The sequence below is a fragment of the Hemiscyllium ocellatum genome, chromosome 10, assembly GCF_020745735.1.
Source record: "Hemiscyllium ocellatum isolate sHemOce1 chromosome 10, sHemOce1.pat.X.cur, whole genome shotgun sequence".
Lineage (NCBI taxonomy): Eukaryota > Metazoa > Chordata > Chondrichthyes > Orectolobiformes > Hemiscylliidae > Hemiscyllium > Hemiscyllium ocellatum.
This window is the reverse complement of record NC_083410.1, coordinates 66245578-66261696: the sequence shown is the minus strand read 5'-3', so window position 1 is coordinate 66261696 and position 16119 is coordinate 66245578. Positions and strand designations below refer to the sequence as shown.

The window sequence follows — 16119 nt, the reverse complement described above, 5'->3', positions numbered from 1 at the left end:
ATACGCTAAATTGGTAGTGGAGCCACAAAAGCCTAATGTAATATTGTTATCACCCAAGCAATTTTTAAATTCTTCTTTAAATAATTTCAGAAATGGACAGATTCCAGGAGAAACCAAAAATCATTTCTTTGACAGAATTTGGAAGTCATCTTGTTCCTCCTCTTTCGGAGTCTCCTTTTCTACCAGATATATATGAGGAATTTAGTTAAAGGGATACAGCTGGACATAAAAAAAATCCTGTCACTATTGAGATTTGATGACAAAAGGGTTAGCAATAGTTTAGTGTTAGAAATACAGCAATCTGGTTATTACATAAATAGCTGACCCTGGCCTTGGAATTTACCAAGTAGTAAATATCAGGGGATTCAGCTTCAAAGTATAATGAAGTCTAATAATCAATTTTAGTTCCCAATCTGCATTTTTATCAGAATTATGAATTTGTACTTCAATTCTTATTGTTATTCTAAATCTGTATTTCCAGCTCTCTAATTATTTATTGAGCACTAATAATGTTGGGTAGTACTAAACCAAATAAAACCAGGAGGCCCCAGGTTCAATCCAAAATTGATCCTCGATTACCCACTCTCAAAATGTGTTAGATTGCTGGAGCATACATCCAGCAGAAAATAGGATTGAAGAGACCATCAGATTCAGCTGGGATAAACACCATTTAATACATCAATAGTGTATATCTCAGTTTAGCTCAGGGTTGAATCCAGGAATTGACTTGCCTATTTGCCTCACCTATGACCAGATTAAACTTGGGGAGCCACTCTATAGAGGCTGAGATGGCTTGTCTTTTGTCATTGTGTCAGTAATCAAAAATGGGATAATATAATATTAACTTGAAAAATGCACATACGAAACTAGAAATAGTACGTTTACAATTTTTTTAATAAAAAGGCACTGAGCACTTGAATACTTGCAACAGGTTTGTGAAAATTGACCACCAAAGAGGTACACGAGTAATCAGTGAGATTTGTGCATGCAACTTTGATGTCACTTGGTGCTAAAACCTGTCCTTCAACTTGTCTTTGTTCAGATTGTAGAGCTGCAGGACCAACTGGCCAAGAATGGAATTTTGAAAAACCAAGGAGATTATGAAGAATTCTGGCGCCTCTTAAAACAACCGCCACGTGCTTCACCATTTGAAGCAAAACTCCAGGACATAAAGCTAAAAAGTTCAGTTTATTATCTTACCCATCTAAATCACTTTAAACGTCTAACAAAGTTGAGAAGAGGCTACTTTCTTCAAAGAGTTCCTTTGTTTTATATAGATACTGTAGATATACCATTAATGGTGAATTACACATCTCTTGAGTAGGCGAGACCTGAACCTAGATCTCCTGGGTCAGAGGTAGGGACTATGCTACTGTGCCACGAAAGTTCTTGGCTTAGACTTACATGAAGAGATTCATCTGTGAGTCATACTGGAATTAATATTCAGCTGCACTGGATTCCTTTTTATTTGTTCCTGTGATGTGGGCATGACTGGCAAGGTCAAACTAAACTTCTTTACACAGAGCGCTGAAGAAGCTGGGTCATTAAGTAAATTCAAGGTTGTGATTGACAAATTTTCAATTATTAACGAAATCAAGAATCATAAGGAAAAGGCAGGAAAGTGGATTTGAGTATTACCAGATCAGTTGTGATGTCAATGAATGGCAGAGTGGTTTTGATGGGTTGAATGGCCTGCTTCAGCTCATACATTTTATGGCTAGCTTTTGTTTCCCATCTTTAATCTCTCTTAATTGAATGGCTTGCTGGATCACATCAAAGAGCAGGTAAGAGTTAACTGTGTATCTGGGGTCTCGTGTAAACTAGGTAAGCATGACAGATTTCCTTTCCTGACAAAGTTAGTGAGCCAAAAGGCGTTTTACAACAGTGATTTGTTGCCATGGTCATGTGTCTTACTAGCTTTATATTCCAGATTTATTAATTGAATGCACATTCGATTAGCTTCTCATGGTTGAGTTTGAACTCATGTTACAAGATCACAAGCCTGTACCTTTGCATTACCAATCCAATGTCAATATCATGACACCACCATCTCTCCTGTTCACAGATGCATAAAGTTCCAGCAAACAACTACTAGCTGTTGTTCCTGCTGATGTTATATAGGTAGATGCATTGACATATAGGACTTCAATGAGCTCTGCATGGAAATATCTTATTATTCAACAGCTCTGGACTTCACCTGTATCTGAACTTGAACAACAGTTCATCAATGTTTCATGCCAAATCCATCAATTATATTCTGGTTAAATTTAAGTATTTGGTCATTGTTAGAAAGAAATCCGAGGTATCTTGAGTTTTCTCAAGATACATTCATGAGCTTATTTTTGCTGCCACTTTGGATCTGAGTCTATCATTTCTATTTCCACTCTTTTTTTTCTCTCTACCCCTGCTAGATTCACCTCCCTTGTCATCATGTCTCCTCTTACTTTGCTCTTCTTGGCTATTCTACTTTCCCTAATTCCTTCCTGAATCCTGTAGTAGTCTTTGGTCTTGCTAATCTCCTACTGCTTACTTTTTTTGGATAAATTTGGAATCTCTGTCTGTGCCTCTCTTGGCATTCTTCATAGAAATCTGGTATGACAACACCTTTCCCTAATCCAAACTTCCCTGCCTGACTATACATTTCACCATTTTCCCTCCCAAACTTCTTCATATGGTGATATGGCCAGATCTTGCCTCAATTTGTCCCTGATTGCTTTGACACCATCTCCTCCTTTGAACATTCATTTTGAACTATCCCTCTTGCTTCTCATATAACATCCTCATTCTCTATTCAAGCAAGTAAATATTTTCACTGCTTTCCTTCCTTAGCCTATAAATCAAGCACCATCTCACAGTCAATGGTTTCATCCTCCATCTAAGTTTATGAAACCCCCTCTACTGCTTTGTTATTCTTTCTAAATCTCTCCTTCCAAAAAAAAACTCCTCAGCCCATTTATATGTTTACTTGTCATTTCATGCAGCTTCTCTACTGCAATCATAAATGAAGCCATCTCTCATCATGTTTCATACTCCATCTACATGGACTTATTGCTCCAAAATCTTTCTCCTCCTTTGTCCAACTCTGGAAGAAACCTCTCCTCCCAGCGAATTATAGTATTTGCAAACGCACAACTGCTGAGCTCCACGTTCCACAATATATTTTACAGCTATGTGTTTCTTCTTACCTTCATCATTGATGTTCTTGATCCAGTCAAAACAATTACACTTACCTATCCTAGTTGCTCTCTATTCTGTCCCAATCATTGTTTACCTTAAGTCCAAGATATGCAGAGTGGAGTGTTTATGGTAAATAACTGATTTAGCCAATTATTGCCAGAACAGTTTTGACCATTATAGAGCACTACTGAGTCCTGCTCTCATTTGCCAGAGTTGTATACTATTCCAGAATCACTCTGGATGCTGGAATAACTCCCTGCATTCTCTTCCCAACACCAACTGCCTCCTTAAATAGCATTTTCCTGCCAACCCACCATCCACATCACCTCCAAAAAGTGAGAAACTGACATTCTTCCTACCACTATGTTCATCGGTGTGTAATTCCCTCACCTCCCGTTCTGTATGCTCTTTCTTTTTAAATTGGTGTTTACACCATGCCCTACTCTGTTCTTACAACCTCCCACCCTTGCCAAACCTTTAATTCATCTCCAAAGTCTTTGAATGTGTTGTTACTACTCAAATCGATTCTTACCATTGATTTTCCAACTCCATGTATGAATCCTTCCAATCAGGATTCCATTCCACCACAGATTAAAATAGCCCTTATCAAAGTCATAAATGATGTCTGTTGTGATTATGACAGGAGTAAATTATTTCTCCCTGTCCTTCTCCACCTCTCTACAGACTTTGACGTGGTGACCAAACCATCCTGCTCTAACCCTCCATCCAGTTGGCTGGGACTTCCCTTGCCTTGCTCCAGTCTTAACCAGGGTCCTCAACTATTGCCTCTGGTGTCCCCTAATGATTTATCATTGTCCTCCTCCTACATTACTTGCCATCCATGACAACATTTGAAAACAACATTACATGCAACATTCATGCTGACAACACCCCTAACTACCAATTACTAGCTTATTCAACCTCTACTTGGCTCTTTTTGTCACATAGCTTGTCTGATATCCAGCAATGGATGAGCAGAGTTTCCCTCCAGTTAAATATTGAAGAGAGCAAAACAATTGTCTGAGACTATTCCAGATCTTCAATGGAGCCACCAACCCCTTTCTATCACCAAGTCCATTTCCATCCAACTGCATAACATACCTGATGCTGCCCGGCATCAGGTCATTTGCTGCTGGAACTCATCATCCACATGTTGATCACCCTGAAACTTGACTTCTACAACGCTGTTCTGGCCAGCTCCCTACCTTGCATCTACATAAACAGGAACACATCCAAAAACATGCTGTCCAGATCCAAACTCTCACTAAGTCATAGGTACTCATCAGCTGGTGCCAACCCAGTCAAGAAACATCTCAGTCTTAAAATTTGTATCTATGATTTCAAACCACTCCTATATTTCCCTGCAACATCTTCCAGCCCTCTGAAATCTGTGTCCCCTTCCAATTTAACTCTTCTGAGCATTTCCAAGTTTCATTGCTCCCCCTTCAGTTGCCTGGTTCTAACTTTTGAAGTTCCCTTCCTTAAACTTTTCTGCATCTCCATCATTCTCTCATCTCATTGAGATGGACCTTTGAACCTACCTCCAGACCAAGCTTTAGGTCATCTGTCTTAATCTCTCCATATGTTGTTCAATGTGAAGAGCTTTGCACTTTGGGATGTTTACTAAACTGAAGGCACTATGCACAAGATGTTTTTGTTGTAATTGTATTATTTTGTTGTCAGTGAATAGGTCACCACCTCATGTCAACAAGAGATTCGGACAAGATCTAGCAAGAAATCCATGTGTAGCAAGAAAGACAAAGAATCATACCCCAGCTGTAAGCAACTTATCTCTGTATCAATTCATTATTACTTGTTGACATTGCTTTTCATTCACTAAAATCAATGTAATAAATGATTGCCTTGCTTGTTAATATTTGAATTAGATACTAGACTAATTCTTTCTTATTGATTATCTGGAATTGACTATCGACATGGTATATTTATTCGATATGCCCTATTTTTATTTTCCCTGCCACGTTTTGGTGGGGGGGGGGCTGATATTTTTCCATTTCCCTTCTCTCTCTATTGGCAGTTCTGTTGGTACGCAAGTGGTTTTATTTACATGTGAGCTTTGACACTCACTCTCAGCAGGATGTTCGTTGTGAGAGGGAATCACAGCTGATCCTTCACTTCTTCAATGTCCACTTTTTCAATGCGCATTTTCAGCAGGGGGCAAGAGTTGATGAATAGAGGTCAGATGTGGGAACCTATGCTGAATTTTCTCCCCCATTGGATATTAGTAAAGATTGGAAACGTGGGTCATGTTTTTTGGCTCTTTCTCAAGTTCAGGGGATTTGTTGTTAGAGTAGAGGGTTTTTGGGGCTTGTATGTTGCAGCTATTTGCTAAATAGAATGAAGCTATTAAACAAGCCACTTCTATTGTCGCTGTATGATCCTTGGGTTGCTAGTTTATTAAGATTGAAGCCTGTTCAGAGAGTACCAACTGAAATGAACAAGTATTCAATAGAAGTACAACTTCCAATTTCAGAGAATACTTAATTTTCACAGGATTGTAAAGATAGTTATAAATCTTGGACTATTAAGATAGCTGTTGGCTTTAATCATTTCTGGTGTGTATTTTCTAGATGTTGATATTAGTATTATAGTCCTTTTAGAAGTACAACAGCATCTGTACAAATAGTATTGACACCTACCAGTATAACATCCCTAATATTCACCCTTATGAATTGATGAAGATGTGGTTCAAACATCACTTATTTTATTATAGAGGCACTTTGACCTCCTTGTGCAAATAGAAGTTTTAAGTATCTTTGAAAAATATGTGCTGTAATGAGAGTGTGAAGTGATTAGCAGCTTGTATCCTGACATTGCTTGTGCTCACTACAATATGTCTCTGTTCCCTTGCAGTTTCTTATTTTGAATTAGAACTTAGCACTCAAGCTTTCTACTGCAGATAGAAGATCCAAAATGGAAAATGCACTTGAAATGATAGAGACCAATGGTTACATGTTATGAAGGGAAATTAAGCTTCATCATAGAGATGAACGAAAGTAAATCAACTTTTATAGCACTTTCATTTTTCTTTGTATGAAAACTGCAACTCCTTTCCAAAAGGAGCAGTAGGAATTATTTGAGGACGTGATAGCACTGTAGAATATGTATCCAGACTGAATTGCAGTATATAATGCAGGCTGAGATACTAATGCCTCTACATTTTTTATAATTATATGAATGTAGTTTATATTTTTGCAGCAGTTTTTTTCCACCTTGACTTGATTGGGGAAGGGAAGCTTGTTTAGAAAGAGAAGCTGGAAGTGGAATGAATGATCGAAGTCAAGGATGACTCCAGGTTTACCTCGGCCCTGCTTTTCTTGTGTACAGACTAACAGCTGCGTCCTGGATGATGAGTTGGGGTGGGTCGGGCCCTTCACACACCAGTGTGATTTGAACGTTAGCCTTCCAATCTATGAGACGTGGCAATAATTCTTAGCCCAGTTTGTCAAGAGATTGCTGAAGGCAGTTAAAGGTTTAATTTGCAGGGCACATTCTTTCTTTGGGTACTGCATGATCTGGAAGAAAGTCAGTGGACGTCTTGTGACACTAGACTCATCTGTTTCATCATGTTTGTTTTCCCTGCAGCCTATTCATTTACAAAAGAATTTATTGTAATAAGGCATCTATTTTAAGTAGTTGGTACTTAATATAGGTTCATGAGTCTAAATTACAGCCAATAAATGATTAAAAGGTGTACAATTTTTGTATAAAATAGAAAACAATTCAATTCAGTATGTTTTGAATTTGAGGCTATAATAAGATTACAGAAACCAACATAACCCTAACTCACTGGAATTTATTATCTGAATAGAGGTTTGATTTCTTCAGAATTATTTTATTTGTTTTACACTTTTAATTGTCTTTTTAAAGTTACCTTTTTTTATCAATTTTTAAAGCATAATTATTGTATAATCATAGTATTTACATACATTTTATTTACTTGGATAAGATTTTTTTAAAAACTTGGTGCTAGTAGTCCACCACGTTCTGCCATGTTTTTAATTTTATCCTTGGTGGATTTCTTTTGTAATTCCATCAATAACATTGACTACTTCGTTATCATCAGATAGAGAACTGCATCATGCATTATGAAACAATGATATTTTGTATTCAGCGTATTCTGATTTTTTTTACAAGATTGGGTTATAGAAAAACCCAATGTTCACCTTACTGTTGCATAAAATAACTTGGGAAAGATCAATTGGAAGATTACATTTCACAGTAGTTCCCACAAAAGTGTGGTTCTAATTGATACTTAAATGTATATTTATTTGTGAGCCTCCCAACATAAGTTACATTTTCCTGATAAAACGAATTACCTTTTTCTCAGAATGTGAAGAAATGATGACCAGCAGATTTCAATGTGCTGCATTTCATAAAGGTTTGTCAGAATGAAACAGCATGCCTTTGAAGCCATCAGTTAGCCCCAATCTGTGTTGCTTTCCTACAGTCCTGTAAATCTTTCCCCTTCAAGTATTGCATCCAATTTAATTTGAAAATTACTGTTGGATCCATTACCTTTCATGCAGTACATTCTAAATCATAGCAGTTTGCTGCAGTAAAATATTCTCCTGAATCTTCACTGGTTATTTTGTCTTTAGTTATATTAACACTCTGAGGTCAAATTGGACAAATTTTCTGGGTTCAGTTATGAATTATGTCCATTTATGTGAAACCTTGGAGGCCTTTTTAAACCATATTCAATATTCTTTGACATTGTGCTCTGAGGAAATGAGAAATGTATTGGTGATTGGGTTACAGCCTATATCGAGAATTGTCTGAGAATGTCATACTGCTGAAAACACAGGGATCAGTGAACTAGCCACCCACACTGACATAAATGTACAAACCTGCTAAACCCAACATAATAGTCAGGGTGGAGAGCATAAATAAGGGAGACATGTTGAAGGAATAAAGTAAAATGAATGCAGAATTGGAATTTATGGCAATATTAAAAACTTGAGTTTCCTTTGCACAGTGTTCGTTGGCTGTGGGTTTACACTGCCAACTAGGAACTTTAGATGCTGTTAGTATAAATAGTGAGGGATTTAGAATGGGAGTTCTATTGATCCTTCACCATAGTTTCAGTGAAACTCCAAGAAAATGCCCATTGAGGTCCTTTTCCAGGGTTTCCACAGATTTTCCGTAAAAGCAAATTATTGAGGAAGAACTCTTTGCCAATGTGCTTCCTTTTGCTTCATGATAATGTGCAATCAGATCAATTGTCATTTCTAGAAGTTGTAGGCAAAAGTGAGGACTGCAGATGCTGGAAACCAGAGTTTAGATTAGAGTGGTGTTGGAAAAGCACAGCAAGTCAGGCAGCATCCGAGGAGCAGGAAAATCGATGTTTCGGGCAAATCCTGATTCCTGATGAAGGGCTTTTGCCCGAAATATCGATTTGCCTACTCCTCGGATGCTGCCTGACCTGTGCTTTTCCAGCGCCACTCTGATCTAATTTCTAGAAGTTGTGATGAAGTATGGGATGGCACGGTGACTCAATGGTTAGCACTGCTGCCTCAAATTGCTAGGGACCACGGTTCAATTCCAGACTCGGGTGACTGTATGGAGTTTGCACATTCTCCCCATGTCCTCCGGGTGCTCCAATTTCCTCCCACAGTCCGTAGATGTGCAGGTTAAGTGGATTAGCCATGTTAAACTGTCCATAGTGTCCAAGGTTTTACAGCCAGGTGGGTTAGGCACACGAAGTGCAGAGTGGGGATCTGGTTGGGATGCTGTTCAAAGTGTCAGTATGGACTCAATGGGCCGAATGGCCTGCTTCACCACTAGGGATTCTATGATTAAAGACGTCCCTAAACTCAGAAATGTATGTTTATATTCAGCATATGTATCTTATCAATGATGTAGAGAAGTAAAGCAAAGAAAGATTTTCTCCTGATGACTTTTTTGATCAACATGCTGGTTCGTGTGAAATTTAACCACACAGATCAGAAAGATTCTGCATTAAATCCTGATGTATCTCACATTATGTTTCAAGCAGGGTGGCATTAAGGGGAGCCAGAATGCTGGCAAACATGGTGAATTGGTTTGTATCTGAGTGACAGTGAGAAAAGGATTAGGTTCAATTATCATGTATTCTGTAGTGAAAAAGCTTGATATGGCTGACCGGTCTAGGTTCTAATGTGATATTGGACTGCAGGAAGACATTTGTCTCCACCTATCTGATGCCTTTAGGAGGGGAACGGAAATACTTCATTTGATTTTTAGCATATCCTAAAGACCTCACACCCACAAAGTATTTTTTGAAGTACATCACTGTTACTGCATGAGTAAACATGGCAGATAATCTTGCAGAATGGATATATTTAAGGAGAAAGGAATGGTCTAAGGCTTAAAAATTCCTGAATGCGTTATTAAACTAAAGGCAGGGAATTAGACATGTTGGGCACAATGCCCTTAGGGATCTAAAATCACTTGCTGCAGCTTGCACACTCACTCAAGCAGTGAGTCACACTAAATGTTATATTGGTACAGGTGGCATAGCATGTACACAGGGGAACTTGATTTGATGTCAGCACCGTTACTTTGGAGCTCAGAGCTGCCACTAACACTCTGCTTTACCTCATATAGCTCAGCGAAAGTTCATCAGTATAAAGGTCCTCCAACCTGAAAGGAGTTATCAATTATTTGTCATCAGTTCAGATTGATTTTTTCAGGCTGTCGCTATGATTCTCCAACTGTTTAGTTCTTTCTTTAGTGGTTCTTTCTGAAGGTGTTCTTGCTGATGGGTGTCAACAAGCAGATGTTTCCAATGGAAAATGAACAGGCCTTGGAGAATGAACAGTCCCCATGCTCCTGGATGAGAGAGGTGTAATGAAGGATGAACAGTTGGGGTGGTAGTAATGGATTGTTAGTAGAACGTTTTCTCTCTCTCTCTCTCTTCCCCAGATGTTCCCTGAATATCTCTTTATCTCTGCCGCATCCCCTCCCCCCCAGATGTTCCCTGAACCTCCGAATGGAACACTGAGATGCTAGCTGTTCAGCAAGGACTTCCTCAGTGGGACCTATTGCTTGCTGCAGCCATGGATGCTGAGTTGGCAAAGGCACAATACCACTGGTTGTGAACATGATCATAGTGTATAGCTCCTCTTTTTCTTTACAGTCATTCCTACCATGTTGACATCATTGCCATCTCCAATGTCAATTGCCATTGAGGAGGTGGTGATAAGCTGCTTCTTTGAATTGTTGCAGTCCTTTCTAAGTGCTATTAGAAAGGAAATGTCAGGATTTTGACCCAGCAATAGTGAAGGAGCAATGATATACTTCTAAGTCGGGTGGGGGTGATAGTTGGACAGGAACTTAAAGGAGTTGATGTTTTTCATATGCAGCTACTGCTCATGTTTTTCTAGGTGGTAGGCTGGAGGCTCAGAAAGTGCTGAGTGCTGCAGTAAATATTTATAGATGGCACATACTGCTGCCATGGTGCACTAAAAGAAGACTGAATGAATTCTGAAGAAGGCCTGTCTATCAAGATGACTGCTTTGTTCTTAATGGTGCTGAGTTTTTGAGTGTTGTTGGCACTACACTTATCCAGGTAAGTGTTAAGTGTTCATTCAGACTCTTTACTTGTGCCTTTGTAGATGGTAGAAAGGCTTTTGGAGAAGTTGGAGGTGATTTACACAAGGTAGAATTTCCAGCCTCTGACCTGCTTTTCTAGCCACGTGCTCCAAGTTCATCCAGTTCAGTTTCTGGTCCAAAGTCATGCTGGGGTATTCAGTGTTGATAATGTCACTGAATGTCAGGGATGAAACTGGAAATACTTTCAACATTTCACAATATCATTATTAGTTAAAGGAGATCACTGAGGACTTCTCTTCAAAGAGTACTAACTATGGTGTAACTATATATCATTCTCTCATGCCTGATCTCAGCATGTAGAGCAAGCATTGGGATTTACGAAGCTTGTAGACTTCCTCATTGGGCAGTGTGCCATTGACTACTTCACACCACCAAGTGAGTGTCACATCAACTCTGCCCAGAGCAGAATAGAAAGAGATTCCACTCCAGTGCATGACCTTAGGCAGTAAATCATACAGGTCAATGGCCAATATCAGACTTATGAATGGACCTCTGATATATTAGAGTTGACCTTTTGCTGCACCTTTTCTGTAGCTGTAACAGCATATTCTGTATTCTGTTCTACTTACATACTTATATGAGGTATGATTGGTCTGGATCACACGGAAACAATACTTTTCACTGTACACGTGACAGTAATAAATTAAATCAAGATCTAATCAATACCCTGGCAGTTATGATGACTTCAGTCTGCAGTAGTTTTGAATCAGTTTGGCATGCCAAAGGGTAGGTACTGGATGACCAGGGCTATCTGCCAACCACATAGTATATAATCTAGCACACATACAGAGCGTGCTTCCAATACAGTAAGTCTTCAGTTAAAGTTGCAATTGCTTTCCAGAAAATCAACTTTAAGTGAATCAGATTATCCCATTAAAATCAACATAAAAGCATAATTTGGGTCTGTAGGATCTTCTAAATCAGAAAAGAAATGTTAAAATTTTACCGTGTAAGTTGAAATTGTTGACATTGCTAAATCCCTTCACTGGTAGATGAACAAGTGGTGTTCTTTGACTGTCCTAGTCATTGTGAACCCTTCCACCCACAGACCCTGTGGTTTGTGTACTCTCATCTCCTGTTCCCTAACCCATTTACCTGTACTTGTTCCCAACACTCTGACTTGCAGCTGCTACTGTTCCTGGAATTCCCCTCTCGCCGACCCTCCACTCACTGAACCTCTTGCTCCTGGCTCTCTCTCTCATAGGCTCCTTCTCCTGAATCCTCAGGGTGAATGAACACACTGGCACAGCTTCAATGCTACTCCTCCTGCCACTCATCTCCAGAGCCATCACTCACACCAAAGGCTTAGGAGAGGTAAGCAGCAATCTAGAAGGAAAAATGTCGATTTTGACAGCACTTCTCCACTGCCAGGATCCCCATTTTCACTATGCTGGAGCTCCAGCTTCTGATCTGATCTGGCTGTGGATTGGGACTTAGAAAGGGATGCAGGTTCAGGAGAGGGAAGCATCAAGTGGGAATTCTGGGGAGTGGGAAGTTCTGCAAGAGGGTGAGTCAGGGAGTGACAGAGGCTGCAGGTCAGAGTGTCAGCAGCATGAAGGTAGGTTTGAGAATAGCAGGCTGCTTCCAGCTGACACCAATCTAGTCATGCAGCCCTACTTAAGATCAAGAGAAAATATCTTTAAAATCTACATGAGAATATAGGCATTATTAACAGACCAACTTTAAATCAAAACAACGTTAAATGCCTCATCATCAAATGGGGACTTTTGTTTAGATTAAATTAGATTCTCAACAGTTTGGAAACAGGCCCTTCGACTCAACAAGTCCATACTGACCATCCAAAGAGTAACTCACCCAGACGCATTTCCCTCTGACTAATGCACCTAACACTATGGGCAATTTAGCATGGTCAATTCACCTTACCTGCAAAAGTTTGGACTGTGGGAGGAAACTGGGGTATCTGGAGGAAACCCATGCAGACACTGGGAGAATGTGTAAATTCCATACAGACATTCGCCCAAGGTTGGAATTGAACCTGGGTCCCTGGCTCTGTGAGGCAACAATGATGGTCCTTTGTTCTTCGAGGGTGACCTTATAAAGGTTTGTAAAATCATGAGGGGCAATTTTAGGATAAATAGAGAAAGTCTTTTCCCTGGAGTGGGTGAGTCCAGAACTAGAGGGCATAGGTTTAGGGTGAGAGGGGAAAGGTATAATAGGGACCTAAACATTTTTGTATAGAGGGTCATGCCAGAGGAAGTAGTGGAGGCTGGTACAATTGCAGCATTTAAAAGGCATCTGGATGGGCATATTAATAGGAAGAATTTAGAGGGATATGGGCGAGTGCTGACAAATGAGACTAGATTAGGTTAGGATAACTGGTCTGTGTGGACGAGTTGGACTGAAGGGTCTGTTTCCATGCTGTACATCCCTATGACTCTCTGCCTCTATCACTCTCTTCTCGGTGTTCGTTCACTACATGGTCAGGTTGCGTCTTATTTAGAGGAAGGGGGATAAAATAGAAGGTGCATGCCTACCTCATTTGCATCTTGTGAGTAAGTAAAGATTTCTGATGAGGAGGCAGTGGGATGCAAGAATCCAGGTTAATTATGAGGACACTGCAGCCTCGGCAGTTGCCATCCCAATTATCGTCAACATCTTCTCCATCAGAGAGGACAGCAAGGCGGGTCTAACTCCTTCTGCCCATCTCCTACTGTACTTGGTCAGGCATCACCTTATTCTACTTGAAAGAGAAATTCTGCATGAAAGAGAAAGGAGTGTGTTAGTGAATATTTTGCATCTGTGGCATTTAATTGCCAGAAATTTGTACAAATGTGAGCTATGTGTGTGAAGATGGAGCAGTGTGAAGTATGTGAGGGCCTGAGGTGAAACAGATAAATGCCAGATATGAGGCTGACTCAAAGCAATATTAAGTGTTGTCTTGCTACCTGCATTATATTCAGGGTGATTGTGACAGCCTCCTTGGCAATTTTCAATGGTGATTTAATCCAATCCCCTATATCTTTGTGGATTAGATAAATATTTATTTTAAAAATATTTCATGAAGCAGCACAGCAGTAATAGATTTAAATTTCGCACATTAGGCAGTGTGTTTTTTGTTGTGAATGTACATGTAAAATACATTTTCAGATTTCACTCATTTTGAATAATTTCCATCACAGTTGTTGCAAGTAGAGACTATCCTTACTGATATTGTATCAATCAATATTTTTGGGAAATCCATGTATACATCCTATTTTAAAGCTCTGTGATCCACCGCATTCTTTAGAAGTTTGGTCCTACACAATTTGACCATTAAACCGCTTATGAGTACATTCAGCTGACTTTTGTAATTGCTTCCAAATGCTGTGAGGATTACTGGGAATGTCACCAAACCGTGAGGAGGCCAGGCAGGTCTTTCATCCTACCTCCTGCCTAAGGTAAGCCACATGGGCCACTGTTTACTCTGTCTGCTCCAGGACAAATAGATCTTAACTCATTCCTTGTTATCATCGGTCTGACTTGAGCAAGAGCAATTGTTCACAGAAGCATGGTAAAACAGTAATGAGAACATTTCTGTTTAAAAGAGGAAATGCAAAAGAGAAACTTATGCATTACACTCAAAAAGCTGATGAAACAGATCCTGATAGTGGTATCTTTTAAAAGGCAGTATTAGATGTACTAACTCAAACTAACTATTTTTATTAACAAATGTAACCTGGGCTCTCTTTATTTCATTCAGCTTTGGATTAAAAAGATTTGGGCATCTTTTATTGCACAATGCAAAGGAACTGATTGCCAGTTAAAGCTACTGCAAATGGCAGAATAGATGTCAATTACTTCATCACTGACACTGTGCACACTTAGCACACAGGCAGCTGTAGAATCATAGAATCCCTACAGTGTGGAAAGAAGTCATTGAGCCCATCAAGTCTGCACTGACCCTCTGAAGAGCATCCCACCCTATCCCCATATTTACCATGGCTAACCAAACTAATCTGCACATTCTAGACTTTACGGGACAATTTAGCGCGGCCAATTCACAAAACCTGCACATCTTTGCACTGTGGGAGGAAACTGGAGCGTCCAAAGCTGGTATCAAACCCAGGTCCCTGGCACTGTGAGGTAGCAGTGCTAACCACTGAGCCAACATGCCACTGTGGATCAGGTAAATGGAACTAACCATTTGGCAGTACAATAAGAGTCAATTCAAGAAGGCTAAGTGCTGAACTAGGGCATTGCCAAACATGTTCCTACACTATTTCAAACAGTATCATGGGAAGACACAGTTACAATGCATGAAGCACATTTCATAATTTAGGCAACACTTCAACCCTGAATAATCCCTTCAGATTATATCCTAATATTTGATGTTGGGTAAATCTTTCTGACACATATGTTGGTACTTTTGTGTTTCTCTCCCCTGACTTGCTGGCAGACTTGTTTCCTCCATTGATTCTTCTCGAAATCAGTACAGGAACTGAGTGCATGCTGCATCTGATACAGTCCATATTTTAGCATCCAGTAAGGCTGTATTAGGGATTTTTAAAAAAATTTTGTAAAAGAAACTTTATTCATAAGAATATCTTTATGTACATGCATAGTCAATGAAGCAGTTTGATTCTGTACAGTAGCATACAAACCAACATTGGCGTTTGACTCTATCCAACATACAAAACCAAAGGCATTTCTTACTTGTACAGGACTATATTTACATGCTTGAGGCAACGGGAGGGTACAATATTTGAACAGACCCCCATTTAACTTTGGTAGAGAGACCTTAGGTGGTGGTCTTTCCCCACTGCACCTTTGAGCACCTGAATCAAGCTTTAGTACATTCCTCAGCACACGGTTCTGAACCTTGGAATGGACCAGTCTGCAACATTCAGTTGAGGTCGACTCCTTGCTCTGGAAGATCTAAGGCTGCATGAGGGATCACAGCACTGGTCTTTTAGTTTTATTGCCCACTACTTAGAAATCATATTAACTCCAGTGTGCTGGCTTTAAGTGGTGGGTTCTCTTCATAGTCAGATTGTCTGGTGGAACTGTGAGCTCGGGGTACTGTGGGAGGAAGTGCACCAAAACCCAGCTCCCAGTATTTTGCTGGAAATCACACCTCGGAGAAGCAAAAACAGAAGAAAATAGGCAACATTTTTTTCACTGCTGTACACCTGAGAAGGTTCCAGAGAGTACCCACAGCTTCTGAGTTCTGAGTGCCAGCCCAAAGCCTGTTAGTATTCTTGTGTCTAAAGTAACATGTTCTAGTTTTGAACCCTGTTAAACACAGTCAGACCAAGCCCCCACTGGTGAATAATTCAATCTGGATGTCGTGATATGTTTTGTAGATAAGGTCTGCTACAAAGACAATGT

The 16119-nt window shown here is 39.7% G+C and overlaps 1 protein-coding gene across 1 annotated transcript in view; it reads left to right on the top strand.

Moving 5' to 3' along the window:
- The window catches only part of si:ch211-130h14.4 (uncharacterized), a 158613-nt gene that overhangs the window by 54377 nt on the left and 88117 nt on the right, over positions 1–16119 (top strand). Inside the window, exons 6-7 of the mRNA XM_060831130.1 lie at positions 1043–1181; positions 4861–4955. Coding sequence (XP_060687113.1) covers positions 1043–1181; positions 4861–4955 — 234 coding nt within the window. The remainder of the gene's footprint in view (positions 1–1042; positions 1182–4860; positions 4956–16119) is intronic.